Source organism: Canis aureus, chromosome 6 (genome assembly GCF_053574225.1).
Source record: "Canis aureus isolate CA01 chromosome 6, VMU_Caureus_v.1.0, whole genome shotgun sequence".
Taxonomy (NCBI): domain Eukaryota; kingdom Metazoa; phylum Chordata; class Mammalia; order Carnivora; family Canidae; genus Canis; species Canis aureus.
In genome coordinates this window covers 55,202,693-55,229,642 of record NC_135616.1, presented here as the reverse complement: position 1 = coordinate 55,229,642, position 26,950 = coordinate 55,202,693, and the positions used below count along the sequence as shown (strand labels likewise).

At 38.3% G+C, this 26,950-nt stretch overlaps 1 protein-coding gene across 1 annotated transcript; it reads left to right on the top strand.

The window, feature by feature from the left end:
• TNFSF4 (TNF superfamily member 4) lies at window positions 1-26,271 on the top strand. Its single transcript, XM_077899720.1, has 3 exons — window positions 1-323; window positions 21,651-21,699; window positions 23,237-26,271. Exons 1-3 carry the CDS (start codon window positions 171-173, stop codon window positions 23,584-23,586), a joined length of 552 nt encoding a protein of 183 aa, XP_077755846.1. The 5' UTR covers window positions 1-170; the 3' UTR covers window positions 23,587-26,271.
• The last annotated feature ends 679 nt before the right edge of the window (window positions 26,272-26,950 follow it).

Below are 26,950 nucleotides of genomic sequence, written 5' to 3'. Positions count from 1 at the left end.
GAGTGCGTTCTGCTCTTTCAATTGCCTCTTATCTCAGCTCCTGGGACCTCTGTGTATTTACGATTGATTGTTTTCCCTCCATCTCCTCCTTTGTGGAGAAGAGGTCAGTCTCCCTCAGGCTTGCTCCCCTTTGCCACAGTTTTCATCTCCCTTACATCTAAACTGTGAAGATGGAAGGGGTCCAACCCCTGGACCAGAATGTGGGAAACACGCCAGGGCGAAGATTCCAGAAGAACAAGGTATTGCTGGTGGCAGCCATAATTCAGGGGCTGGGTCTGCTCCTGTGTTTCACCTACATCTGCCTGCACTTCTATGCTTCTCAGGTAAGACGGATGCTCCAGTAGGCACTTTGTTTCCTCCAGCTCATGCTGATGGCAGCTCCAGCAGCTCCAGTCACTTGGAAATAATCTGATGCCAAAACTGTTCATTGCCCCTCACCTGTCCCTCAGTGATTGTAAAGTGTGGTCAAACACCCTCCTGTCTCTCCTTTCCTTCCTTCCTTTCAGTAGTGGTGGTGGTGAGGCACAGTAGAGGTAGGTAGGGCAAAGGCCCTGCTTCTGGATTCTTCTTTTCTTTGCAATGCAAGAATCCTGGTATTCCTTTATGAACTCTCGCTTTGAAGCTTGGAGTCACTGATACACACTTGCTTTACTCATTCTGCTAGTGAGCATCTGATCAGGGAATTTATATAAAGAGGAAATAAGAAAGGGACCAATTCCACTTTGCCACTGTATTCATAAACCCCACAGGCGATTTGCTTTTTGAAGAATGCTGAAGGTACCAATAGTCCTTTATTTAGCTCACCTGTGTATTTTAAAGGCTGAGAGGTCTGTGTTCACATGTACTCACATGTGGCCAAATATTTACCACAACAACTTAATCAGAGATTGTTTTCCAGTCTTTCTCTACTAGTCACAACTTACAGACATCACTTTGTCTTTCCCTACTCTGTCCAACGCATTATGTAGTGGGTGACCATCTTTCTAAATATTTCCCCCACTTAATGAAGATATTCTTTCCCTTTTTCCTTCTCGTTGTTCTGGTTCCTTCTATATTATTTTTTCTTATTTAACTTGTTATATCTACAAACACTACTAGGTCATTAAGGATGTTCTTGACTGCAGGAGATTCCACCGAAAAGAAAATAAACGTATAGTTTTCCCATGTTCCCTTGGTGGGGCTAGTCTGATAATTCTTGTTTCCTTGGCAGGTGGTTTTAGGTTAGAAAAGTCTCTCCCTGGTAAAGGTGAGACAAGAGGAACTTTAATTTCTGATGGCCATGTCAGAGACTGGGTACCTCAAATTAGACCAGGATAAGATAAGCAGAGTCCTAACCAATGCCTGGGCTTGTCTTTGTCTACAGGAAGTAGGGGTTTTTGGTGCACAGAGGCTGGTGGGAGTGTGGTTGTGATCATTGTACCGCAGAAAGGGCTCATGTTCCTAAATTCCAGAAGTATAGCTGGTGTCATATCAAGTCTGCAGGCCGATGAGCACAATGGGCCAGTCCTCTCTTTGTCCTGTCACATGTTTCCTTCTCTATGCAGAGCCCCTTCGATGAAATTAGAGTAGGAGATTAGGGGGGAGGGGTGGGGGAGGAGTAACGTGTCCATGGCAGGATGCCTAAGACAGACCGGAATCAGGCTTTTCTGAGAAGAAAACAAAGAGAATGACCAAAAATAGAACAGCTGAGTGCATTCACCAGGTCCAGGAGCCCTGAGAGTGCTTTTTCAAACAACCACAGTGTTACGTATTTCCATACACTATGGGGGGATAGAAAGACAGGACAGATGGCCCCAGTCAGGGCTTAACAATTGTACTAGGGCTCTGAGCAGGAGCGAGGAAAAGGTGAAACAGATATATAGCCAACTGGTGGCGGGGCTGCCCAGGGACTGTCAATACCTAGGAGATATTGAGAAAGAGAGGAATCCTTTCTGGCAAGTCACCCAGTGACTCTGTGACAGAGCCTGGAGGGAAAGCTAAGTGCGGGTTTCCAGGATTCTAGAATTCAGTGAGCTGATCTCTGGGAGAGAATAGGTTTCTTTGATCCTGGCACAGAAATGGAAGCAAAGACATAGGAGATATGTTAGAGCTGTTTGGTTAAGAAATGTGCTCTCATATACTTGGAGCACAGAATTTTTTTGGCACAGATATTTGAAATTCTTCACTTTACATCACCTTTATTGTTTTTCTTATTTCTTAGCTAGACTGTCTTAGCTAATACAATTTCTTGTACTGTTGTAGGACCCAGAGCAGCACAGTGGGTCCTTACATTTAATCTCATGTAGTTTATTAGGGGGAAGGAGAGCATAGGTGGCTCATGTGTGTTCTCCCTGGAATTTGATCAAATGGTGATGGTGGCTCTGTGTGTGTGTGTGTGAGAGAGAAAGAGACAAGGGTGTAGTATAGTTGTTGATAAAAGGGACATAGACTGGTGGCCTTCTAAACTCATTGATAAGATTGTTTGGAATTTTGATTGAAGGATGGAGGCAGTGGTGATGTAAATCAAACTTCTACTTTTAGAAAAATAATATTCCAGTGATACATGTCTGAGGGGTGAAATTGAGCTGAAATGCTGATCGTTTGTCCAGTTAAACTGGATCTCTTTTATTGTTGGAAAACATATTTGGAGAATAATCATGACTTTTCCTTATTTCCTAGATTTAACTTTTAGCTTTATAAAATAACTGCCTACATGCATGCCTCTGTAAAAAATATAGATATAACTATTAAACCTCATTTGACAGTGGGCTTTCCCTTCAATCAAGTTTATTTAGTAAACTTCTGTTTCTTACAACTCTGTTAAGTTGTATTTACTTATGTAAAAAGCAGAAGCTTTAGTTTTTGAGATATTAGAAAAAAAGATAGATCTTACCCACTCCTGTAACTTCCCTCTTTGGCCTTGATTTACTCATTTTAACACAAGGCAGTTGGATCACATGATCAGAAAGATCTCGTCTAGCTCAATATCCTGTGAGTATGTAGTTTATATATATTTGTAGAATGGGTATGAGGATTTGAGAAATACAAAATATAAGTAAACAGATTTTTATGTCTAAGCATATGAATTTCCTACTTCTTAAGAAGGGACTGGAGGAAATAAAATTTACACATATATTTGTAATCTGTATTTATTTATTTATTATTTATTTATTTTTAAAGATTTTATTTATTTATTCATGAGAGACAGAGAGACACACACACACACACACACACACAGAGGTAGAGACACAGGCAGAGGGAGAAGCAGGCTCTATGCAGGGAGCCCAATGTGGGACTCAATCTTGGGATTCCAGGATCACAACCTGGGCTGAAGGCAGGTGCTAAACCCCTGAGCCACCCAGGCATCCCTGTAGTTATTTATATGTCATATATTTATATAACCTATTCTGTGTTAGCTAAATGCCTTATTTAGAAAGGGGAAAGAACTGGATACCCTAGAAGAATATCCATGATACAAGTTATAAAATTGAGTGTTTCTGTCACCAAAACCAATACACATTGTTTGGATATTTATTGGGACTTCCACTTAAAGTATGAGGCTCCCAGTTGTACCTGTGGTTTCAGCTGGGAACAATGGTAGAAAGGACCTGACCTATAACGTGTGAAGCTTTCGTAAATTGCATCCATGTGTTTCAGGGCTTTGGAGGCCAAGGCTCTCCCAAGATTTGCACCACCTTTACCGTAGCACTTTATATATGTGAATGAGGGGCTTTTAGTGATAATTCTTCAGCAAATCCCATGGTGAAAGATTTACATTCTTACCATTTTTACTGCTGGGAAGAACATAAGTGGAGGTACTTAGAAACTGAGTGATCTGTTCTGTACCAATGATGCCCAGAATTAGAATTCAGTTTCCTGATGAAGTTTCAGGCTATAACTTGGACTTTTATTTGTATCAATCAGGAGGAAAAAGAGGTGAAAGAGGCTTTTTTGCCTGAAAGCATCTTGTCGCAGATTAGCTCAATTTAAATGCATCCCCATATAATCTAACACACTTCTTAGAATTTCTTTTTTTTAATGACAGACCTGCAAATAAGCGATTTCTAATACATCTGAGTTTGCATTTCTGCAGTAAGCAATTCTGTGAGAATTAAAGAGAAACATCTAAAGTGTTGAACTGAACTTGTCATTATGTGTTTTCAGGTTTTCAGGGAAAGTAATAATAAAAATAATAAACAATAAAAAAAATCTGGGACGCCTGTGTGGCTCAGTGGTTGAGCGTCTGCCTTTGGCTCAGGGCTTGATCCTGGAGTCCTGCGATCGAGTCCCACATTGCGCTCCCTGCATAGAGCCTGCTTCTCCCTCTGCCTATGTCTCTGCCTCTCTCTGTGTCTCTCATAAATAAATAAATAAATAAGATCTTAAACAAACAAACACACAAACAAAAAACCCATATACAATCTTTGGATTTTTGAGCAGGTGTTAGACATAGTCTATTTACAGATAAACCCCCAAAACTCAGAGATGGTAGAAACTGGGGGAGTAGGTGATGAATGCCTCAGCCGATATTAGAAGGAGGAGTGGAAATTCTTTAAGTGGATGAGAGAGATGGTGATGTTAGACAGGGTCAGAAGGGTTCCTTAGTAGAACCGCAATTTGTTCAGAGTGGTTGAAGTTTGTTCAAGGGAAAGTGGCAGAAGATGAAGCTTAAAATCTAGGCGGGGGCAGATCACAAAGGGTCTTGTGACTCATGGTAAGGGAGGACACTTTACTCCATTCTATGCAAAAGAAAATACAGGATAAATTACTAAAATTGTTGCCTCTCTAAATTTTGCTTCTCTCATGTGTGGTCTACGTATTGGCAAATACAGAAAGTGAATCAAATCTCTTACAGCACTAGGGGGCACCACAGTAAAACTAACCATTCTCAGATTTATTGTTTTGTTTTGTTTGTTGTTTGTTTTTGTTTTAAAGAGAGCCTACTGTTTTCCTGAGGAATTAAGATTAGAAAACTTTTCTCAGGAAGCCAAGTGCTGATCCATTTGTAAGAGGATGAACACTGTCGGGGGGCCTAATATTGTTCACTCTTTACAAGTAGTAATATCTTCTAAGTGAAAAATTTAGATACATGTTCTGACCCACGTACTCAAAATAGGACAGAGTAATTTGGATGGAAAACATGTGGGAAAATGCCATATACGTATACAGATACAGAAAAACAACAACAACAACAACAACAACACATGCATACACACAGGAGATTTGGGAAGTGAGCAGAAGGGCTCTTGGTATAGACCCAGGAGTATAACCTCCCAGTTCCTTTCCCTTGACCTCAGCTACTAGCATAGAGTAGAACCAGCCTTGCCCAGGGCTGACCACCCTGCCCTTCCAATTCTATTTCCTTTAATAGCAATTACGTTTGTGCCCTTTACTCTCAGAGAAACTGCAGTTTTCCACCCTTTTCAGGGATTCTTTATTCATGGGAAAATGAATGTTAATCTTTTGGCGATAGCTAGGTTAGAGGAGCCATGTACAATGTTATTTTTATGTTATACTTGTGAGTTTAAGGCAACAACAGAAATACACAGTGGAAAGCTTATCCCTCTATCACAGGTGAAACTTGTAGTCCTGACATCTTATAGCTTATGTGTTTTGTTTCTAGCCACCATACTTTTGATATCCTTAACTTTTCAAGCAAAGGAATTAAAACATTTCCTTACATGAAATTATAAAACAACGTCTCAACCTTCTGGAGGAGCTGTTGGGGTGTAGGCAACAGTGTGTAGGAATCAGATGACTGGTTCCTGATCCAGCCTTCTAACTTTGTGACCTTGGGTAAATTCTGTGAAATTCCCAGGGTATCCATTTAATCATTTCCAAAACTGGAATTTGGTTTCTGTGAGGAGTGAATATTGTGTCACAGAGCTTTGTAAATGCTGAGATTATTATTATTCATGAACATGCTTTCATAGGCATAGGACCACTAACTGTTAATTAAAATGTTTACTTTGTGGCATGTATACATGTGGACACCTACACTGTAACTCAACCTCAGAAAGCATATCATAGTTAACGTTAACCTTAACTTCATGAAGCTTGACATTGTTCCTGAAATTTTTAGGATTAAAAACAAATAAAAAACCCTTGTAATAATCCTAGCATTTTTGAACATAAATTTCTAAGTAAGAGCTCATGACTGCATTGGAGAGGAAAGGAGGAGTGAAGAGGAGAATTATGAAGGTATAAGGTGTTAGTGTCTGAAAGTGGTTCAGAGATCTAAAAATGATGTATTTAGAACACGGCCTGTCCCATCCCCTTTTCTCCTATTCAAGTTTGATATATTTCATCCAATTCTCCAATGACTTGGTTGCCAAATCAGGTAGAAAATTATGGCTAGAAAAGGCATGTTGTCTCGTTCACAATACTGGAAACATTGGGGATCTGACTAGCATAATGAAAAATTATTTTTCCATTCATCAGGACTTTCATTCTTAAATGTGCCTTAGGTGGGTTATTAATTTGGTTAAATTTGTATAACTTTGATAACATGTAAATGCTACTTAAGAACATACTCTGACAGAAAAATGGACAAGTAGATTCAACTTTAATTCTACCAACACTATGTAATAAGCACTTATGGTTGGAAAACCTTCATTCCCAAACTGTTGGGGAAGTGAGGGTCCAGGGCTGGGCTTTCCTGTAGCTATAGCTAAGGCATGGGCCTAGAGAACCACAGAAACCATCAAAGATCTGGATGTAAATGACAACATTACAAGTCAGCAGCAAAACCATCAAAAGGGCAGATAAAAAACCTGTTGGGTTATGAAATAAGTTGTAAAACACACATTTTACAGTTTAGGAATACAAAATATATTTTGAATTACTTGTGTGTTGAGTGCTTAATGTTTTTAGCTTCCAGCACCCTGAGAGTTCTTAACCTTGCCCTGCATCTGGTATGAGGAAGACTAGGAACTCTAAGCTCTTTTGGGGGGGGACAATTGAGGGGTATTACTCCTGCTGTTACTTGCAATAACAGCCCCTCCTTTTTGCAGATCTTTTCCCTACTTTTGTCCTTTGTAATTCACTACAAACTTAGAGGAAATTAGATGGAGATTTGTTCAGTTTCGCAACTGAAATTTGAGGCATGAGAGACTTACCTAGGTTTATGTAGAAAAGTCAGGGTTAGAAATTAAGACTGGGTCTAAATTCTAGTCCTGTCTTTTTCCGTTACCCTTGGCCTTGACTCTATGACCCTAAGCTTTAAAAATTTTGTATGGCTGTTATAAAATTTATTTCCATTTTTGACATTAGTTGTTTATGAAGAAAAATTGAAGGAAAGATTTATGACCTGGTATTGAGGAGGAATATTCTTTTTCAGAAGAGAGTTAAATCTACTTATGCAAATATCGATGACATAATGAATGTTAATCAATGAATTAATAGTTGCATAATACCTTATAGATTATTTTTATAAGATGGATTATTATATGTGTTGTATATTTATAGACAAGAAAGGACCTCAAATTGAGCACTATCTCATTATTTCTTTTTCTCTGAGCCTATTTTCTCTCTTTTATTTTTATTTGTTGTAAATAATAAGGAGATTAGACTACATAATCTCCCTGGCCTTTCTCATTCCATCACACTCTGATTCAAAGACTTACTTTAATGTGATACCATGATTTGCCCACTCTGGAAATGGCTATTCAACTATGTATTAGCTATTTAGGGCTGCCATAATAAATTACCTAAAACTACGTGTTTTAAAACAACAGAAATTTGTTCTCTCACAGTTCTGGAGGGTAGATCCCTCTGAAGGCTCTAGAGAAAAAATTATTCCTGTCCTTTTTCTGGCTTTTGGTGGCCTCCAGCCAGTTCCTTGGCTCAGTTGCATTACTCCAAGCTCTGCCTCCATCTTTGCCTGATCATCTCCCTATGTATATCATTGTGTCCTCTCTTCTTGCTTTAAGGACACCAGTCATATCAGATTTAGCTCCCACCCTAATCTAGTTTGTCTCATGTTAACTCAACTAATTACATCTGTAAAGACCCAAATGAAGTCACTTTCTGAGGTTTGAGGTAGATATGAATGGGGCAGGGTGGTACTTATTTAACACACTACAAACTTACTTGTATTCACTTACTTGTTTAACAATATCTACGGAGGGGTGCCTGGGTGACTCAGTTGGTCAAGTGTCTGCATTTGACTCAGGTCATGATCCTGGAGTCCCTGCTCAATGGAAAGCCTGCTTTTCCCTACCTGTCTGTGCCCCCCACCCCCCACTTGTGCTCTCTCTCTCTCTCTTTCTCTTTCTTACTCTCAAATAAATAAATAAATAGAATCATATAAAAAATAAAATAATATCTATGGAGTACCGGTTACCTGTCAGACACTGAGAAGCAGTGGGCAGCCTATGCTCTCCCTTGCCCTCCCAGAGTTTCCAACCCAGTGGGGAAACAAGACAGTTAAAGAAGCAATAACACACTGTGAGAAGTAATGGATAACCAAGTAGGGTATAGTAAGAAATTTCAGTAAGAAGTTTCACACAAAGCTTCAATACCTAGTTTCTTGACTGGGATTTTAAAGCAAGCATACTTTTGCATTAGGTGCTTTGCTTCTCTTCTATTCATTATCAAAAATGCTTTAGTTAGCTTTTTTTTTTTTTTTTTAATTTGACTAGAGTTGACATACAATGTTACATTAGTTTCAGGTGTCCAACATAGTGATTCAATTTGCTATGCTTACTGCCTATCTCCATATATTACTATTACAGTATCACTGACCATATTACCTGTGATATGCTTTTTATTCCTGACTTATTCATTCTGTAACTAGAAGCCTGTGCTTCCCACAATCCTTCACTCATTTTTTTCTATCCTCCCACATCCATCAATTTGTTCTCTGTATTTGTAGATCTGACTCTGTCTTTTTTTATTCATTTGTTTTGTTTTTTTATATTCTACTTATGAGTAAAATTATATGGTATTTGTCTTTCTCTGTCTGACTTATTTCACTTAGCATAATACCCTCTAAGTTCATCCATGTTGTTGCAAATGGCAAGATCTCATCCTTTTTTATGGCTGCATAATATTCCACTATCTACATCTATCCCTATGTCCATGCTTATGCCTCTCTCTCTCTCTCATCTATCTTTTACACCTTAGGAAGGCTTTACTTTAAAATTTCAGTGTCATTGTCACCACCATCATCATCCTACTGATGCTTTTTACCCATCATCAATCTCAGTACCCATCAGAATACAGGTCAAGGATTACTTAGGCCCAGAGTACAGGTTGAGGATTATTTAGGTTTATGCAAATGAGACTAAGAGCTTCACTGCACAGACAACACTAGAGATATTTTTGAGGGAGCCATTTGGGGAGGAGGCTTGCTGCTTTTATTACAGTAGAGGATTTATTGTGTTGAAAAGATCTCTGTTCAAAAGTTCTTCATATCAATCTCTTGAGATTTCTCTTTTGAATGTTGTGATTTGCCTAATCTCTGACATGGAAGAGTTCATAGGCATTGCTTACACCACAGTGTGAATAAGAACTTCTTATTCCATACTGCATATTCCACCAACTTAACTGAAGTTAGACATCAAGATGAAGAAATTAGAAACTGAGGAAGGGAAAGGACTTGTTCTGGCTTAAGACCAGACCTAGGTGTTCCTATTCCTACACCAGTACCTTGTTTGCCCTACTGAGTTGCGCTCCCAAATCAATAGTCCTTCCTTTTTGTATAGCAAGTGAGATGGGGAATGAGTGACTTCAAATAGAAAGATATCGATTGTAATAATTTTGCTATTCTCTTTGTACTCAAGGATGAACAAGGCAATTTCAAAAAGCCTTGAGTAATGTATTGTGTTGGCTAGAGCCAGTGTCAGATATGTGATTATGGAGCCACTAGTTAAGATCTGGGCACAATCTAAGGGGCTAAGTTCCGCCTTAGCTCAGCAAACATTTATTTACTATGGCATTATGTTTGAGGCATTGTAAAATGTGTGATAATGCAGTGGGTATATTGTAAACTGACCCTTCCAGTTGCTTAGACACTAAGCTGCTATGAGGATATTATGATGGAGACTTAACTAAATCACTGAAATGAGAAAAGGAATTCTTGAAAATGATTTGGCGGATTCCTCTGTCAGGGTACTTTGAGGACAGTTAATGTGGAAAGGGAAACCCAGATTAAGAAAACCCTTCCCTGGAGGATATAAATAATTGGTTGCATTAGGTCAATCATATAATTTTGAAGGGTGTGCTCATGTCATATGGATGCTTTTGCTCTTTCATTTAGTTTCCTTTAGGAATCTGTTAGTTACTAAGCATTCAGGACAATGAAACCACAGTTCTTATTCTCTGAGATAGAGAGGAGAGGGCCAGTACCTTTTCTGAGGAATATCCATTACTAAGTAAATTTGGTAGGAAGAGTGGAAGTGGTTAGAGAGAGCAGGCTGCATTTAGGATACCACATGGGCTGTGTAGTAGATAGGAGAATAAACATTAAGAGAGAGATTACAGCAAAAAGGTGGTGGCAGCCATGGTGAAGGGTGGGAATGGAGAAAGAGAAAGTTTGGATGACAATTAAAATGGCTTTGATTTGTGTTCATTAAATCACAAATGACTATTCAAAGAGGTTTTCAAAGCCACACATATACATCTGTAAGAAATGTACCTTTTGGGATGAGGTTTTCTGAATAGAAGAGACCCCCCCCCCCCGCCCCCGGGGCCAAATAACCAGGTTTTGCCCATTCTTCCCATTTTTTTTTTTTTTTTTCTCTGAGTGGGCTTGTGAACTTCCCTGATCACAGGTAGGCCCTTTGCAAAGAGGCTGTTTCCACTGAGTACACATTAAGTGTCCCAGAATGAGAGTCTACTTTCCCAGCCTACTGTTCTGAGTTAAGGATGAAAAATTCCATCTTTCTTTTCAGAGGCCCCTTGAAACATATCCTGACAGCTTGTGAGGTTGTGCTTTCATGATCTCTCATCTCTCCCCTATTGACACGAAGCCCAAGGCGGGGGGAAGGAGTGGTTCACATCCCAGTGAAGGTAGCATGGTGAACTGGGGAGTCTCCAACACAGATCTGTTTCCCCACCATCCAACACTGATTCACAACCCAGCTTACTCCCATGTAGGATCTTGACACTGTGGGCTGAAATCAAGTGAGGAAGGGCAAGGCCCACACAGTGAATGAAGAGCCCACTTTTTGCTTTCATATTTGATGAATGTCATTCCTTCCTGCCACAGATGCCCTTCTCTAGGACAGATGCCAAATGAGCATAAAGTTGGCAGGCTCATGGCACATCCCAATGAGTCAGAATTAGAAACTCACACTCTCCAAAGATGACCTCTTGAAATAAGCCTCACCTTTTTGAGGACATGGTACAGACTGCTAGGTAAATACTAGACATCAGATATTTCCCATCCATGTTCTTGGACAGATTAGTGCCCGAGATCCTAAGAGAGGCCAGGAAAGGACCTAATTCTGACTCTTCGTTGTAGCACCTTCTTGCTGCCTACTTTGTACTTGTTCATGGGCCTGCTGCTCCTTGCCAGGACAATTGTACCCAACCAGAGCCCAGCTAAAAGTTTTGCCAAACTGTACTACACAGACAACCTTGTAGAGTTGGCTGAAGAGCTTTTTTTTCCTGGAGAGCTTTAGGATATTTTGAGATATAGCTGAACATTTTGACAACTATCTAAAACCTAATATGTTAATCCTGATCAGTATTGATGGAAATAATTCAAATTAATCTTGGACCATCAGACAAATGTTTTCATAGGTCTTTTTCCCCCCTCTTAAGATAATATAGGATAAGAGAAGGGGTATTATCAGGAACTTGGAGTTCAGCCAAACTCAAGTTAATACCTGTTTATTCGTGAGCAAGTTCTTAACAGCACTGATTCTCATTTTCCTATCTGCAAAACATGGGTAATCATTATTCACACTTACTAGGATTATTTTGAGCAGCAAATTAGGTAATGAATCTGAGAAAGAATAACTTAGTGCATGGCATGTTGTAAGTTCTTAATGATTTTTTATTCTTTTTCGTGAATACCAAGAATGGTCTCATTTCTAGACCTTTCTTCCACAGAATGTCTTTTACTTATCTGACTCCTTTCTCTCTTTCAAGGCCTCTGTCCAAGTCTTTCTTCCTTGATCTGCCAAAGCCTGCAGTCATTTTTTCTGTTCTCTGGAACCTTATGGCATACGCTGTCTACTGACATTTACAACAAAATTTTTATGTAGAGGGAGGGTTTTATTTCCTCAACTGGCATATAAGTTTGTCAAAATAGAATCATCTGTCCTATTTCTTTGTCTTCCCAGAGTTGAATCTAATGCTTGCCGTACAACAGATACACAGTAATTGTTGATGCTGTTTTCAACCACCAAATAATATGACCATCATATTATTCAATCAATTATCGAATTGATAATAGGAATGATAGGAAAAACATTTCTTGTTCGCATCAAAGAAATTATTTCTTTTATACTCATGCTTTTGAAACCACTTCCTTCAATCAGGACTATACTTTTTCTGATGTGCTTGACCTACAGGATTTTGCATTTTACCTTTGAGAATTATGTGGGTTCTTCAGACTACCCAGATTGAAGAAACTTTATTCTATAGCTTGTTCTTATATGGAAACTCTTTGGGACCTTTTATATTTTCCCTTTTCTTTGAGTACTTGGAGAGGATCTGAGGATTTTGGTTTTCTTGATATTAAAAAAGACCATGTTTATTTGCATGTGGGTAAAATAAATATTTCCTGGTTGTTTTCTGATAATCTTTCTCATGAAGCCCAGATCCTTTTGTACTGCTTCCTTGGGATATAGAGAGCCAGAGAGTGAATATTTCAGGGACTTTGGTAGTCTTATTCATTATTTTATTAGTTCCCTCATTCTGTAGTCATATATGAAGATTGAGTAATGTTGCACAGAATAAATTAAGAACATGATATGGATCTTGTCTTCCCATGTGCATCCAAAAATAATAGTTGACATTTGTCAAATACACTGTTCCAGGCCAAATGCTGAAAATTCACAAAACATTATCTCATTAAATCTTCACAACAACCCTCTTAAGATATAAATTTTACTATTTCCATTTTACAGATGAAAAAACTGAAAATCATCAAAGTAGTATACCATTTACCAGGGTCACACACCTAAATAGTCTTGTAGAGCAGGTGAGACTTATATCCAATGGTGGTAGAATGGAAGTCAATAGAGTGTTTTTGTTTTTATTTTTTTACATTAGGATCCATTCTTGGTGTTGTACATTTTATGAGTTTTAACAACTGAATAGTGGCATGTACCCATCATTACAGTATCATGAAGAATAGTCTCACTACTCTAAAACTTTTGTACTCTACCTATTCAACTCTCCCTCCTCCCTAACTCCTGGTAATCGCTGATCTTCAGCTGTCTCTGTGGTTTTGTCTTTTTCAGAGTTATATATTTAGAATCATATAGTATGTAGCCTCTTCATATTGTATCACTTAGTAATATGCAATTAAGATTCTTCCATCTTTTTTCATGGCTTGATAGCTTCATTTCTTTTTGGCGCTGAGTGATAGTTTAATGGCTAGATATATCACAGTTTGTTTATCCATTCACTTACCGAAGAGCATCTTAGCTGCTTCCAAGTTTTGGCAATAATGAACAAAACTGCTATAAACATCCATGTGAATAAAGTGACTTTAAATACTTGCTATGGGAGTGCAGAAACCAAAAATCAGAGATTTGATTTAGGCCTTGAAGGTGGTGATATTATGATGAGTAGACACAGATAGAGGGACACTCTCAGCAAAGAGAACAAAAGAAACAAGTATTTTTCAAATGCTTGCCTGGCTAACTGCTGGGTGTGTTCACATGCTATCTTACTTAACCTTCACAGTCGTCTGGAATATCCCAATAGTAATATTATGCCTTATTTTCATAGAGATGAAAACTAATGCTCAGCAACAGTATGTAATATTTCTAGATTGTTTTTTCTGGGACATAAAGGTGCTGGGTACAGCTCTTGGAGGCTCTCCTCCAGAGGAGGGGAGTGAGTCCACACACTGCCACGTACTTTAAGATTTCTTTTTTTGAATCCCGGGTGCTGGCCAGAGATAAAACACAGGAGAACTGAGGAATAGGGCATGCTAATGGTCAGGCACAGATGGTTGAAAGTAAAGATCTGATGAAAACCAAGGACAGACAGAGAAAAGGAGATTGCTCACTTTTCTGTTAGGGCCTCCTGAACAGTGGCCATTAGTTCCCCTCCCTGAGAATGAGAGAGTGGAGTGATGCCATTTTCCACCCCCCACCACCCTCCAGCATGGTTGGACTTTAACATGAAATATCACCTCTACTGGCGGGGGCTGGAGTCATACCAAACTCCATTCCCCTGTGCCTCATAACGGCATCTTTATTAAAGCAGGTCTGACTGTGAGCCAGCACAGCAAGTTTCTCCCTCAGAAGACCCTCCCCCCCCCCCACGTGTACCAAGTCTTCCGATTATAGAGTGCTCCAAAGCATCAGCTTCAGTTCTGCTGGAAATAGGAATAGGTTCTTTACCTTTATTTTCTTTTTATTAAAAGAGGACCCTTTGCATGGAAAAGAGAGACCAAAAACTGGAAAGGAACAGAGACAATCTATAAGAATAATGACTTTACAGGTAATACAGTGGCACTAAATTCATATCAATAATTACTCTGAATGTAAAATTGAGTCTGTTCAGACCATCTGCTCTAATCAAAAGACATAGGGTATCAGAAGGATAAAAAAAGACCCATCAATACTCTGCTTACAAGAGACTCATTTTATACCCAAAGATGCCTCAAGATTGAAAGTGGGAGTGGTGGTAGAGAACCATCTACCACGTCAAAAGAAAGCTAGAGTACCAATACTTAGACAAACTAGATTTTAAAACAAAGACTGTAATGAGAGATGAAGAAGGGTATTGTATTACAATAGAAGGATTTATCTAAAAAGGAGATCTAACAATTGTAAATATTTATGACCCCACTTGGGAGCAGCTAAATATGTAAATCAATTAATAACAAGCTTAAAGTAACTCATTGAAAATAATACAATAATAGGGGACTTTAACACCCTATTCACTGTAATAGACAGATTATCTAAGCAGAATATCAACAAAGAAACAATGGCTTTGAATGACACAGTGGATCAGATGGACTTAACAGATATATTTAGAGCATTTCATCCTAAAGCAGCAGAAACACATTCTTTTCAAGTGCATATGGAACATTGTTCAGAATAGATCACATACCAGGTCACAAATCAAGCTTCAACCATTACAAAAAAATTGAGATCATTCCATGCATATTTTCAGACCACAACAATGAAACTTGAGGTCAACTGCAAGGAAAAATTGGAAAGACCACCAATACATGGAGGTTAAAGAACATCCTACAAAGAATGAATGGGTTAACCAGGAAATTAAAGAAGAAATAAAAAAATAAAAGGAAGCAAATGAAATTGAAAATATGACAGGCCAAACCTTTGGGATGCAGCAAAGGCAGTCCTAAAAGGGAAGTATATACCAATACAGACCTTCCACAAGAAGGAAAAAAAGTCTCAAATATACAACCTACCCTTACACGAAAAGGAGCTGGAAAAAGAACAGCAAATAAAGCCTAAAACCAGCAGAAGAAGGGAAATAATTAAGATTAGAGTAGAAATAAATGATATGGAAAACTTAAAAACTGTAGAACAGATCAACAAAAGTAGGAGTTTGTTCTTTGAAAGAATTAACAAAATTGATAACCCCCAGCCAGACTTCTCAAAAAGAAAAGAGAAAGGACCCAAGTAAATAAAATCATTAATGAAAGAGGAGAGATCATAACAACACCAAAGAAAAAAAAGACAATTATAAGAGAATATTATGCGCAATTATATGCCAACAAATTGGGCAATCTGGAAGAAATATAAAAATTCCTAGAAACATATAAACTAACAAAACTGAGACAGGAAGATAGAATATGTGAACAGACCATTAACCAATAAAGAAATTGAATAAGTAATTGGAAATCTTCCTAGACAAACAAGAGTCCAGAGCTAGATGGCTTCCCAGGGGACTTCTACCTATTTAAAGAAGAATTCTTACCTATTATTCTAAAGCTGTTCCAAAAACAAAAGTGGAAGGAAATCTTCCAAACTCATTTATGAGGACAGTTTTACCTTGATTCCAGAATCAGAAAAGACCCTACTAAAAATGGAGAATTACAGATCAATATTTCTGATGAACATGGATGCAAAAGTTCTCAAGATACTAGCTAGTTAAATCCAACAGTACGTTAAAAGGATTATTTACTGTTATCAAGTGGGATTTATTCCTGGACTGTAGAGATGGTTCAATATCCACAAATCAATCAACATGATACACCACATTAATAAAAGAAAGGATACAAACCATATAATCCTCTCAATAAATGCAGAAAAAGCATTAGACAGAATACAGAATGCTTTCTTGATAAAAACCCTCAAGAAAGAAGGAATAGAAGGAACATACCTCAACATCATAAATATATACAAAAGACCCACAGTTAATATCACCCTCAATGAGGAAAAACCAAGAGCTTTTCTCCTAAGGTCAGGAAGATGATAAGGATGTTTGCTCTCACCACTGTTGTTCAATGTAGTACTAGAAATCCTAGCTTCAGCAGTCAGACAACAAAAAGAACTAAAAGATATCCAAATCAGCAAGAAGAAAGTCAAACTTTCACTCTTCACAGATGACATGATACTCTATGTAGAAAACCTAAAAGACTCCATCAAAAAAATTGCTACAACTGATACAGGAATTCAGCAAAATTGCAGAATATAAAATCAATGCACAGAAATCTGTTGCATTTCTATACACCAATAATGAAGCAATAGAAAGAGAAATCAAGGAACCCATCCCATTTTCAATTGCATCAAAAATTGTAAGATACCTAGGGATGATAGGAATGAGCCTAACCAAGGAGATAAAACATCTGTACACTGAAAACAATAGGACACTTGTGAAATAAATTGAGGAAAACACAAAGAAATGGAAAAACATTCCATGCTCTTGGGTTGGAAGAACAAATATTGTTAAAATGTCTATATTGCCCAAAACAATCTACACATTCAATGCAATCTTTATCAAAATAACACCAGCATTTTTCACAGAGCTATAATAAACAATTCTAAAATTTGTATGGAACAAGAAAAGATCCCAAATATCCAAAGTAATGTTGAAAAAGAAAACCAAAGCAGGAGGCATCACAATTTTAGACTTCAAGTTGTATTAGAAAACTGTAATCATCAAGACAGTATGGCACTGACACAAAAACAGATACATAGATCAATGGAAAAGAATATAGAACCCAGAAATGGACCCACAACTAAAAGGTCAACTAATCTTTGACAAAGTATGAAAAATATCCAATGGAAAAAAGGATCTTCAACAAACGGTGTTGGGTAAACTGGACAGTGACATAAACAAGAATGAAACAGGACCACTCTGTTACACCATACATAAAAATAAATTCAAAATGGATGGAAGACCTAAATGTAAGACAGGAAAGCATCAAAATCTAGAGGAGAAAACAGGCAGCAACCTCTTTGACCTCAACCACAGCAACTTCTTACTAGACATGTCTCCAAAGGCAAGGGAAACAAAGGCAAAAATGAACTATTGGTACCTCATTAGGATAAAATCTTCTGTACAGTGAAGGAAACAATCAACAAAACTAAAAGGCAACCTATGGAATGGGAGAAGATATTTGCAAATGGCATATTGGATAAAAAGCTAGTATCCAGAATCTATAAAGAACTCATCAAAGTCAACACCCCAAAAATAAATAATCCAGTCAAGAAATGGGTAGAAGACATGAACAGACATTTCTCCAAAGACATACAAATGGCCAACAGATACATTAAAAAATGCTCAACATTACTTATCATCACGCAAATAAAATCAAAACCATGATTATTTATCACCCCACACCTGTCAGAATGGCTAAAAATGAACAACTCAGAAAACAACAGATGTTGGGGAGGATGCAGAGAAAGAGGAATTCTTTTCCACAGATGGTGGGAATGCAAACTGGTACAGCCACTCTGGAAAACAAAAAAGTTCCTCAAAAAGGTTCCTCAAAAAGTTAAAAATAGAACTACTCTATGACCCAGCAATTGCACTACTAGGTATTTACCTACAGGATAAAAAAATGCTGATTCAAAGGGGCACATGCACCCCAATGTTTATAGCAGCACTATCAACAGTATAGCCAAATTATGGGAAGAGTCCATATGTCCATCAACCAATGAAAAAAGATGTGATATATATATATATATATATATATATATATATATATATATACACACACACACATATATATATATATGGAATATTACTCAGCCATCAAAATGAATGAATCTTGCCATTTGCAACAATGTGGATGGAACCAGAGGGTATTATACTAAGTGAAATAAGTCAGTGAGAGAAAGACAAATATCATCTGATTTTAGTCATATGTGGAATTTAAGAAACCAAACAGATGGACATGGGGGAAGGGAAGGAAAAATAAAATAAGATAAAGACAGAGAGGGAGGCAAACCATAAGAGACTCTTAATTATAGGGAACAAACTGAGGGTTACTGGAGGGAAGCTAGGTAGGAGGATGGATTAAGTGGGTGATGGGCATTAAGGAGGGTGCTTACTGGGATAAGCAACTGGGTATTATATGTAAGTGATGAATCACTAAATTCTACTGAAATCAATACTACACTATATGTTAACTAATTTGAATTTTAAAAAAAGATCTTACATAGTACTGTTTTGTATATTAAAAAAAGAAATAATATACAATGTTTTCAAGCTGCACAAGTCATAGTTTGAACTGAATCTGACTCCCAAGTCTATGATCTCTGTCTTGTCTTCCAAGCTTTAGTCAAGGGCAAAAAGATTAGAGAAAACAGTTAGCTAGCATAAGACACAGACAGGATATATGTGGCAATAAAACTTGACCAGGAGGTTGGAGCCAAGCTATGGAAGGTCTTGAATTGGACACTGTGGTAGTGTGTGTGGGGTGGGGTAGTGAGCATGAAGTAATCAAATATGGAGGATGAAGGGAAAAGTTATGCAAGGGCAGGAAGCAAGAAAAAGGAAGGAATATCTTATTTTATTTCACAACATTGTGTGGATTTGATGGTATTGATGCTAGTAAGAGACTTCTGAGAATATGTAAAAGTCTAATACTGAGCACTCTTTAGGAGTAGGAACAGGAAGCCTAAGTCTGGAGTTCTGTTAGATCGGCCCTAGAGAGAAAGTCATATGTTGCTTTCTTTGCTGCCTCTCAGCACTGCAGTCTCAGAGAATGTCCTCTTGGTTACTACCACCCCTACTTCACCAGAGTACCTGAAAACATTCAGAAATTTCTTTGATTTGTACAGAACTTTTAGAGATTCTGCAGTCAGTCAAATTAAATCATGAGAGCTTTTAGATTTGAGAGTGAGATGGAACTTTGGATAAAGAGGCTTTGTGTTTTTCTCTTTTATTAAAATGGACTTAAAATTCCAACTTTTAAAACCCAAATCTTGGACAGTTAATGCTGGAAGGGATGCCTGTGATCTTCTAGTAATTATTTTTTAGATTTTATTTATTTCTTCATGAGAGATACACAGAGAGAGGCAGAAACATAGGCAGAGGGAGAAGCAGTCTCCCCCACAGGGAACCTAATACAGGACTCAATCCCAGGACCCCGAGATCACAACCTGAGCCAAAGGCAGATGCTCAACCACTGAGGCACCCAGGCATCTTGATTTTCTGGTAATTTTTAAAGATGATTAAACTGATTTCTAGGGAAGTTATGAAACTTGCCCAAGATGATGTTGAACCTGCCTGATGTTGAACATGACATTAAAACGAAGGTGGCCATGTGCTGAGCCCTATGCTGTTTATGCTACTGCACAGGCTTTTTGTGATTTTAATAACATGGCCACTCATGCTGGCACCAACCGAATGGAGAGCAGTGGGGGCATTTATTCACCTAGGGGATTATAGCGATAGTGTAACATGCCCTCTGAGGCCCTCTTCCTTAAGCACAAAGGACACTAATTCAGCCCTCACAAACAGTTCATATAGGGGAGAGAACCAAAGACTCTCAAGTCATCCAAGTCAACACCTCTACCATGTACTCACCACTGAGGTAATATTGCCTCTGAGGTCTACCCACTGTCAGGCCAAAAGGCTCTTCCTTCCTCTGCTGCCTGTTCTTTTCAGATTGATAAGGCTTGTGATTTGACTTAGAAGAGAAGTAGGGGATTCCTCATCTGTGTGGGCAGTCCCCGGTGGAATCCACTTGACTGCAGCTGGTGTGCCAGGAGAGTAGGAAGCAGGGATTCCACACCCCAGGGTATGAAAATAAATCCTTCTCCAAATCTTTGATCAGGATGTCTCACTAAAAATAACCTGTGAGAAAAATTTTGTTCTTGGCAGGAGCAATCGGTGGTGCTTTTTGTTTTGGTTTTTGATTCTAAATTCCTTTTTTAATGGGTAACATGAGCATATGGTAAGAAATTTTTAAAATATGAAAAAGTAGGGCAGCCCCGGTGGCGCACTGGTTTAGTGTTGCCTGCAGCCCGGGGTGTGATCCTGCACCCCTGGGATCGAGTCCCACGTGGGGCTCCCTGCATAGAGCCTGCTTCTCCCTCTGCCTGTGTCTCTGCCTCTCTCTCTCTCTCTCTCTGTGTGTGTCTCTCATGAATAAATAAATAAAATCTTAAAAAAATAAAATAAAATAAAATATGAAAAAGTAAACCATGAAAAGAAAGTATCCCCAATTCTGGGCTTAGGCTTCCGATTGCATTTTCCAGAGGCAACGTTTTGACCTGTTTTCTGAGTATTCCTTCAGATATATTGAATGCCCATGCATGTTTTTTAAATGGTAATATACTTTATACGTGATTTTTCTCTTTGTTGTTTTTTTCCCACTTTATATATTTTGGAGTTTGCTCCATATTGAACTGCTTTGTTCTTTTACCCATCAAATTTCTACCAATATTTTATCAGGCTTCCTTTCTTCATTGTTTTACTTCTCTCTTGCTGTTGAGTACTTCCTTGATCCAAGGTAGGTTTTTGAAGTCATTAAACAAAAGAGAAAGAAACGGTGTTAGAAATATATACACTCAAATCTACAGAACTCTGAAGGATTAGACCAGTTTCTCTTGAGCATATGACCTGATAATGGTACAATCTTACTCCTGCATTGCAGTGAAAGAACAAGCAGCCAGGAAGCTTCCAGGATTCACCTCTAGTTCATTCTGAGAGTTTGTGACCATGATGGATTGATTGGTTATAGCCTTCTTCATGAGGGGATCTCTGTGACTGAATGGATTTCTTAAGATCACTATTAAATGCTCCGTCATCCAAAATGGAAAGTGGGGCTCAGAGAACCAAAGCAATATGCCGGGAAGAGTTTGGCAGAAGTGAGGACAGATCTTGGATGCTGGCATGACAGAGTAGAATACTCTTAGCTTATCTTAGGAGATGTTCCAGAAAATCAAGGAGGCGGTTAAGAAGTTTGGATCTAATCTTCATAGAAAACATGAAGTCTTTTGTCAAGCTATTCCTCCTATACTCCTGCATTTCTGCTTCATAAAATATGACTTGTCAATTTCATTTGCTCAGTTTTTTTTCCTAAAAATATATCCTTTTTCCTCCTTCAGGTGCCGCCTCAGTATCCTCCAATTCAAAGTATCAGAGTACAATTTACCAGTAAGTATTGCTCAATTGATTCATGTTTTTAAAAGAATCTTTGTTCTTGTTTCTTAATTTCTTCCAGAAAACAGAATCACTCCCTACCATTTGGGAAGCAAATCCTGCAATTCCATGCTGTTTTCATTAAGTACAAAGAAGGTGTATAAAGAAGAAAAGGGAGTAGTTAGTTACCAAATATGTGCTTGTCACTGTATTAATCACTTTCTTAACCCTTTCTTAACCCTCCCAGGAACCCTGAGTAGGAATTATTCTCACTTTCTTTTTTTTTTTTTGGTAAGAAAACTAAGGCTTTACTTTTTTTTTACAAGGCTGTCTGACTGTATGACACATCATTTCCCACTAAATCAGTTATAGAACAAGATTTTGTCTTAACGAGAGTTGAGAGGGTCCCAAATATGAAGGCAAGGTGATCCTCTAACTACCAGGATAGTGTTATTCAGGTACATTATTAATATTAGGATGATCACCAATAGTTTCTATATGGATATTCATTTGTTTATCAAATTCTTCTGAGCCTGAAAGGAAGTTTATCGTACCTTCCATAAATGGCCCTCATTTTCAATTCCCCTGGGTCTGGTGCAAAGTAAGAATTAACTTAATTATACCCAGTAGTGAGGACCTGTTCTTTCCTATCACTAAGGGATACGGGCCAGAGTGGGGAATCTGAGATGTGGTTCCTTGGCCATTCAGAATGATACTGTGGCTGAGGCAGAAATAAAAGAAATTTAGTCTTTTTGCCTTACACCTGCAATTGCCCTACACAAAGCTACCAAAGACATCAATCTGTGTCCTCCTCCATTCCTCAATTTTTTCCTCCTGTAGTAGCAACTCTTCCCAAGGCATTTTTTCAAGAAAAACTAGCAGTAAGAAGGTAAAATGGAGAAGCAGGTCTGTGTTCTTGAGCTCTCCCACCTGCATCTTACTGAGCAGAACCAAGCACATAGACATTCTGTGTATAACAGCATTATTAAATTTATGTGACTTTGCTAAAGGCAAAGGCTAGTAGTAAATGCTGTTGAGAAGTCCAGTGTCCAGGGCATATGAAAAATTTGCATTTCACGGTCAGGTGGTGAGAGGCTAGGGAAGCATTAATAAGCAATTGCTTTGTGTGAAGGTGGTATGGTGTGACCCTGGCAAGGGGCACTCCTGCTATCCTTTGCCCTAATCTATCCATTAAAAAAGAAAGGAAGCACTGAAGTTACCAATCCCTCCTGATTTTGAAAAATCAGGGAAAGCTCAAAGTTCCATTTCCTGCCCCTGGTCTGTTGTGACAACTGCAAATTGCTAAAACTTCTGTTTTTGAATCCCAACCCCATCTGAAACTCTCTTGGCCACTAGTATTGGCTTTGCCTCTTCTTCCATTCCACAGGTAAAGCAGACTCCAACCCTCATGTAGAAATGCAACTTTCTCTTTCATTCTTTTCTAAATCTCTCCCTATCCCTTTCTCTTCACATATTTTTAGATATATTGGAAGGTTGCCGAATGCCGTCCTAAGGAATCACTTTTTTTTCTTCTTGCCCTCGTCTCCTTTAGGGTGTGAGAATGAGAAAGGTTGCATCATCACATCCCCAAGCAAGGATGAAACTATGAAGGTGCAAGACAACTCAATCATCATTAACTGTGATGGGTTTTATCTCATCTCTCTGAAGGGTTACTTCTCTGAGGAGCTCAGCCTCAGCCTTTATTACCGAAAGGGTCGGGGACCCCTCTTCTCTCTGAGCAAGGTCACATCTGTTGACTCCATTGGAGTGGCCTATCTGGCTTTCAAGGACAAAGTCTACTTTAATGTGACCACTCACAGTACCTCCTACAAAGACATCCAGGTGAATGGTGGGGAATTGATTCTCATTCATCAAAATCCTGGTGGCTTCTGTGCCTACTGAGGACCTGAGGGCTGCACCTAAGCCAAGCACCAGCATGAACACTGAACTGGGCTTGGACAGGACTCTGATTCTTCCTTGGGAGTGGAGAAGTTGTCCTAACTAGCCCCCACATATGGCCACACGGGATGTGACCAGAAGCAGATCCCCCAACTCAGGGATATTTAAAACTTATTTTACACCAATTAATTTTATTTATCCTCATGTCTTCTAAGTCACCTATCCCTCATCCCTCATGGTTGCCTCAAGCCTACTAGACACCTCTACAAAAGTGAGAAAATAGGTGCTTCTTCCTTAAAGCACATTATTTCTATTAGTCAGGAAATTGTCAGAATAACCTTTCTTTTGGAAAAGACACTTGACTACCATTTGCTGGAAATTTGACATCTGGCTTTGTCAAAATGAAGAGGACCAAGGAAGGGGCTATGAATCTGCCAAAGGTGGTGTGGACTAACCCTTGGCAGCCAAAGCTGTCTCTCCAAGATGAAATTAGTTGCTGTTTGCATAGTGCCTAAATACCTCTCTCATTTGGTGGAGGAAAATCTTGAAAATAGCTGTCAGGACTTGAAGACAGCAAGCTAAGGAGTACTCTGTGCTCTGGGCTTTTTTTCTTTACTACTTTGCTTGCTTTCCCAGCCTCTAATGTTCTTAACAGAAATTTCCCTTCAAAGAATCATTCTGGGGATGTGATGCTGTGAAAAATCTAATCAGTCATTTTAGAAAAACTGAGAGAGATTTTTCCAAGCTGGGAAAGTGAGATAATTTATCATGAGGGTTATCTTTATCGCATAGGAGAGCAGTAAAACTAGACATCTCAGGGTAAAAGTCAGTAAGAATTTAAATAGTCTGGGAAGGAAAACACGTTTTTGCCACCGTTAGGCAAAGCAACACATGCACATGTGTGCATTTTCTCACTTAATGCTGAGATACACACACAGCCCTATTTCTTGTACATGTATACCACATTGCTAGTTTAAAAAATGAAGCAATTCTGTTCTTGAATGCAACTTTATGTTGAGACACTGAGAAGTTATTATGTTATATGAAAAATGACATCTGTCTAGAAACACTGTAATATTGCATATGATTTAATACTGATAAAGACTAGAATGACCAATAATCAGCAATACCAATGAGAAAAAAATATCCCTTTATTTTTAGTTTAAATATCCCTCTTGATGCATCAGGCTTATGGCACTGTAGACAAATTTCCAGATGATTTGTAAATTCTCAAATTTTTGATAAATTTTTTAACGGCAAATGGATTTCCTCCCATTCTAAATAGAGTGCATAACATAACATAGACTATTTATGGATAATTCTGTGTTATCACAGTGATGTATTGTGCTGCAGTATAGTGATACCTTCAGGATCTCCAGAAAGGGGGTAAATAGTTTGCCCCTGCACTAAATGGTCTCAATTACGTTTGGATTTTTTTTTCTATGTATTTAACACAGTTTCCACTTCCTCTTAAGTGTTTATTTATCTCCAACTATATTCCTGCCCCTTTATTTTCATCTCTTATGGAAAGAAGCTAAACAAAGATTCATCATGAAAAGAAGCTAAATAGGAGAAATTGTGCAAAAGAGTGACAAGCTCTGAGTGGCTGGCAAGGCACTCACATAATAATAATCATGATCATGATCATAATCATAGATAAACATTAATGGAGGGTCTGCTTTGGGCCAGGCTTTGGGCTAAATGCTTTACATGAATTGTTCTGAGCAAGATATTTTGTGATATTTGTCTTGACCATTCAGAGGATTTAAATTGTGTGTGTGTGTGTGTGTGTGTGTATTTCTTTGTTATTGACTATGGTCTGCAAAGTTGAAGCTATTCAATGGGTGATATCTAATAAGTAAATGTTTGTGACTATAGATAATATTTAAGAAAATATGTATTTACTTTTTAAACTTGGAATTTCTAATTATACTTCTCCCGAACATGTACATTCCAGGCCTATGTATGCATAGTTGTTCTGTGGGTTGTCTGTTTTTGTTGTTATGATCCTTCTTCACAGATGCCTACTCCTTTTGGGTACACATGGTTTGCTCTTCCCATGCTTGCCTCTTTTGGCCATGCAGGGATTTTGTTGTTGTTGTTGTTATGCACCAGCTTCACTTCCCACCCCCCACTTCCATCCATCAAAATATACATGTCCCTTTTAAGTCATTCCTCCAGAAAGATAATTAAACATTCTCCAGACACAACAAAGTTTTGTAGAAAAAGAACTGAATGAGAAGTCAGAAAATTGAAAATCTAATTTGATTCAGTCAGTAACTTGCTAAGTGACCTTAGGCAAGTAATTTCCCATTTTTGAATCCTGCTTTCCTCTCTTGTTAAGAGATTTTAGAATCTTATGCTCATAGTGCTGTGAATGTACATAATAAATGTCTGTGTTGCTGGTTGCCAGTTGCTCTGAGTCAAGATGTATAGCTTTCTCTCATACTGCGTGGAATTTTTTTCTTAGATAAACATCTTGCCTTAGCCTTCTGGATGGTTCCTTCAAAAGCAGTTTCAATTGTTACTTAGTAACTTTCTATTTAGAGGATAACATAAGGGAGTCTGATCTTTATCCAAATCATAATTTGTTCTTAAGCTTACTGGGCAGGTCCCCTATTTTAAGCCATGATTTTGTAGTTAGTGCTTATTCTGGCTCTCAGGAAGTATTAATATTGATATTAATAATATAGCTAATAATAATATTGATATTTACATGGAAAAAATAAAAGGTTTCAAAATTTACTACTTGTTAAAGTGCTAGAGTTTTTATTTATGCTGTCTTCCTTCCCTTTTTTTTAAGACTTATTTTTTATTTTTAGAGAAAGAGGGTGAGCAAGCAGGGGGTGGCGGAGTTCAGAGGGAAAGAATCTCAAGCAGACTCCCCACTAAGCTCAGAGTCCATTGTGAGGCTCAAACTCATGACCCTGAGATCCTGACATGAGCCAAAATCAAGGGTCATACACACATGGAAGGCATCCCTTCCTTTCATTGCTCTGATCAGCTGATTCCCTGATGAGGGAAGGATGGAGCAAGTATTCTGGTTTCCAATCTGCCTTCAATTTTAGCCATTAGAACTATGCCCAGGGGGTAGTCAAGCTGCCAAACTCCATCTCTGCTTTTGAAAAGACATTTACTACAAGTCCTCAGAGCTCCTCCTCATAGTTCAAAAGATGTATTCAATACAATTCTACTATTCACTGTTCTTTTCCTCAGGAACTCTTGTTTCATTTCTAAACCTGGGATGATCTCTTTGAGTATTATGTCCCCTGTCCTTAGTAGTAATTATATCCTAAACTTTACTCTCCTTATCTGTAAAGTGGGGATATTAATATACACTCTCCGGGTTATCGTGAACACGAGAGTA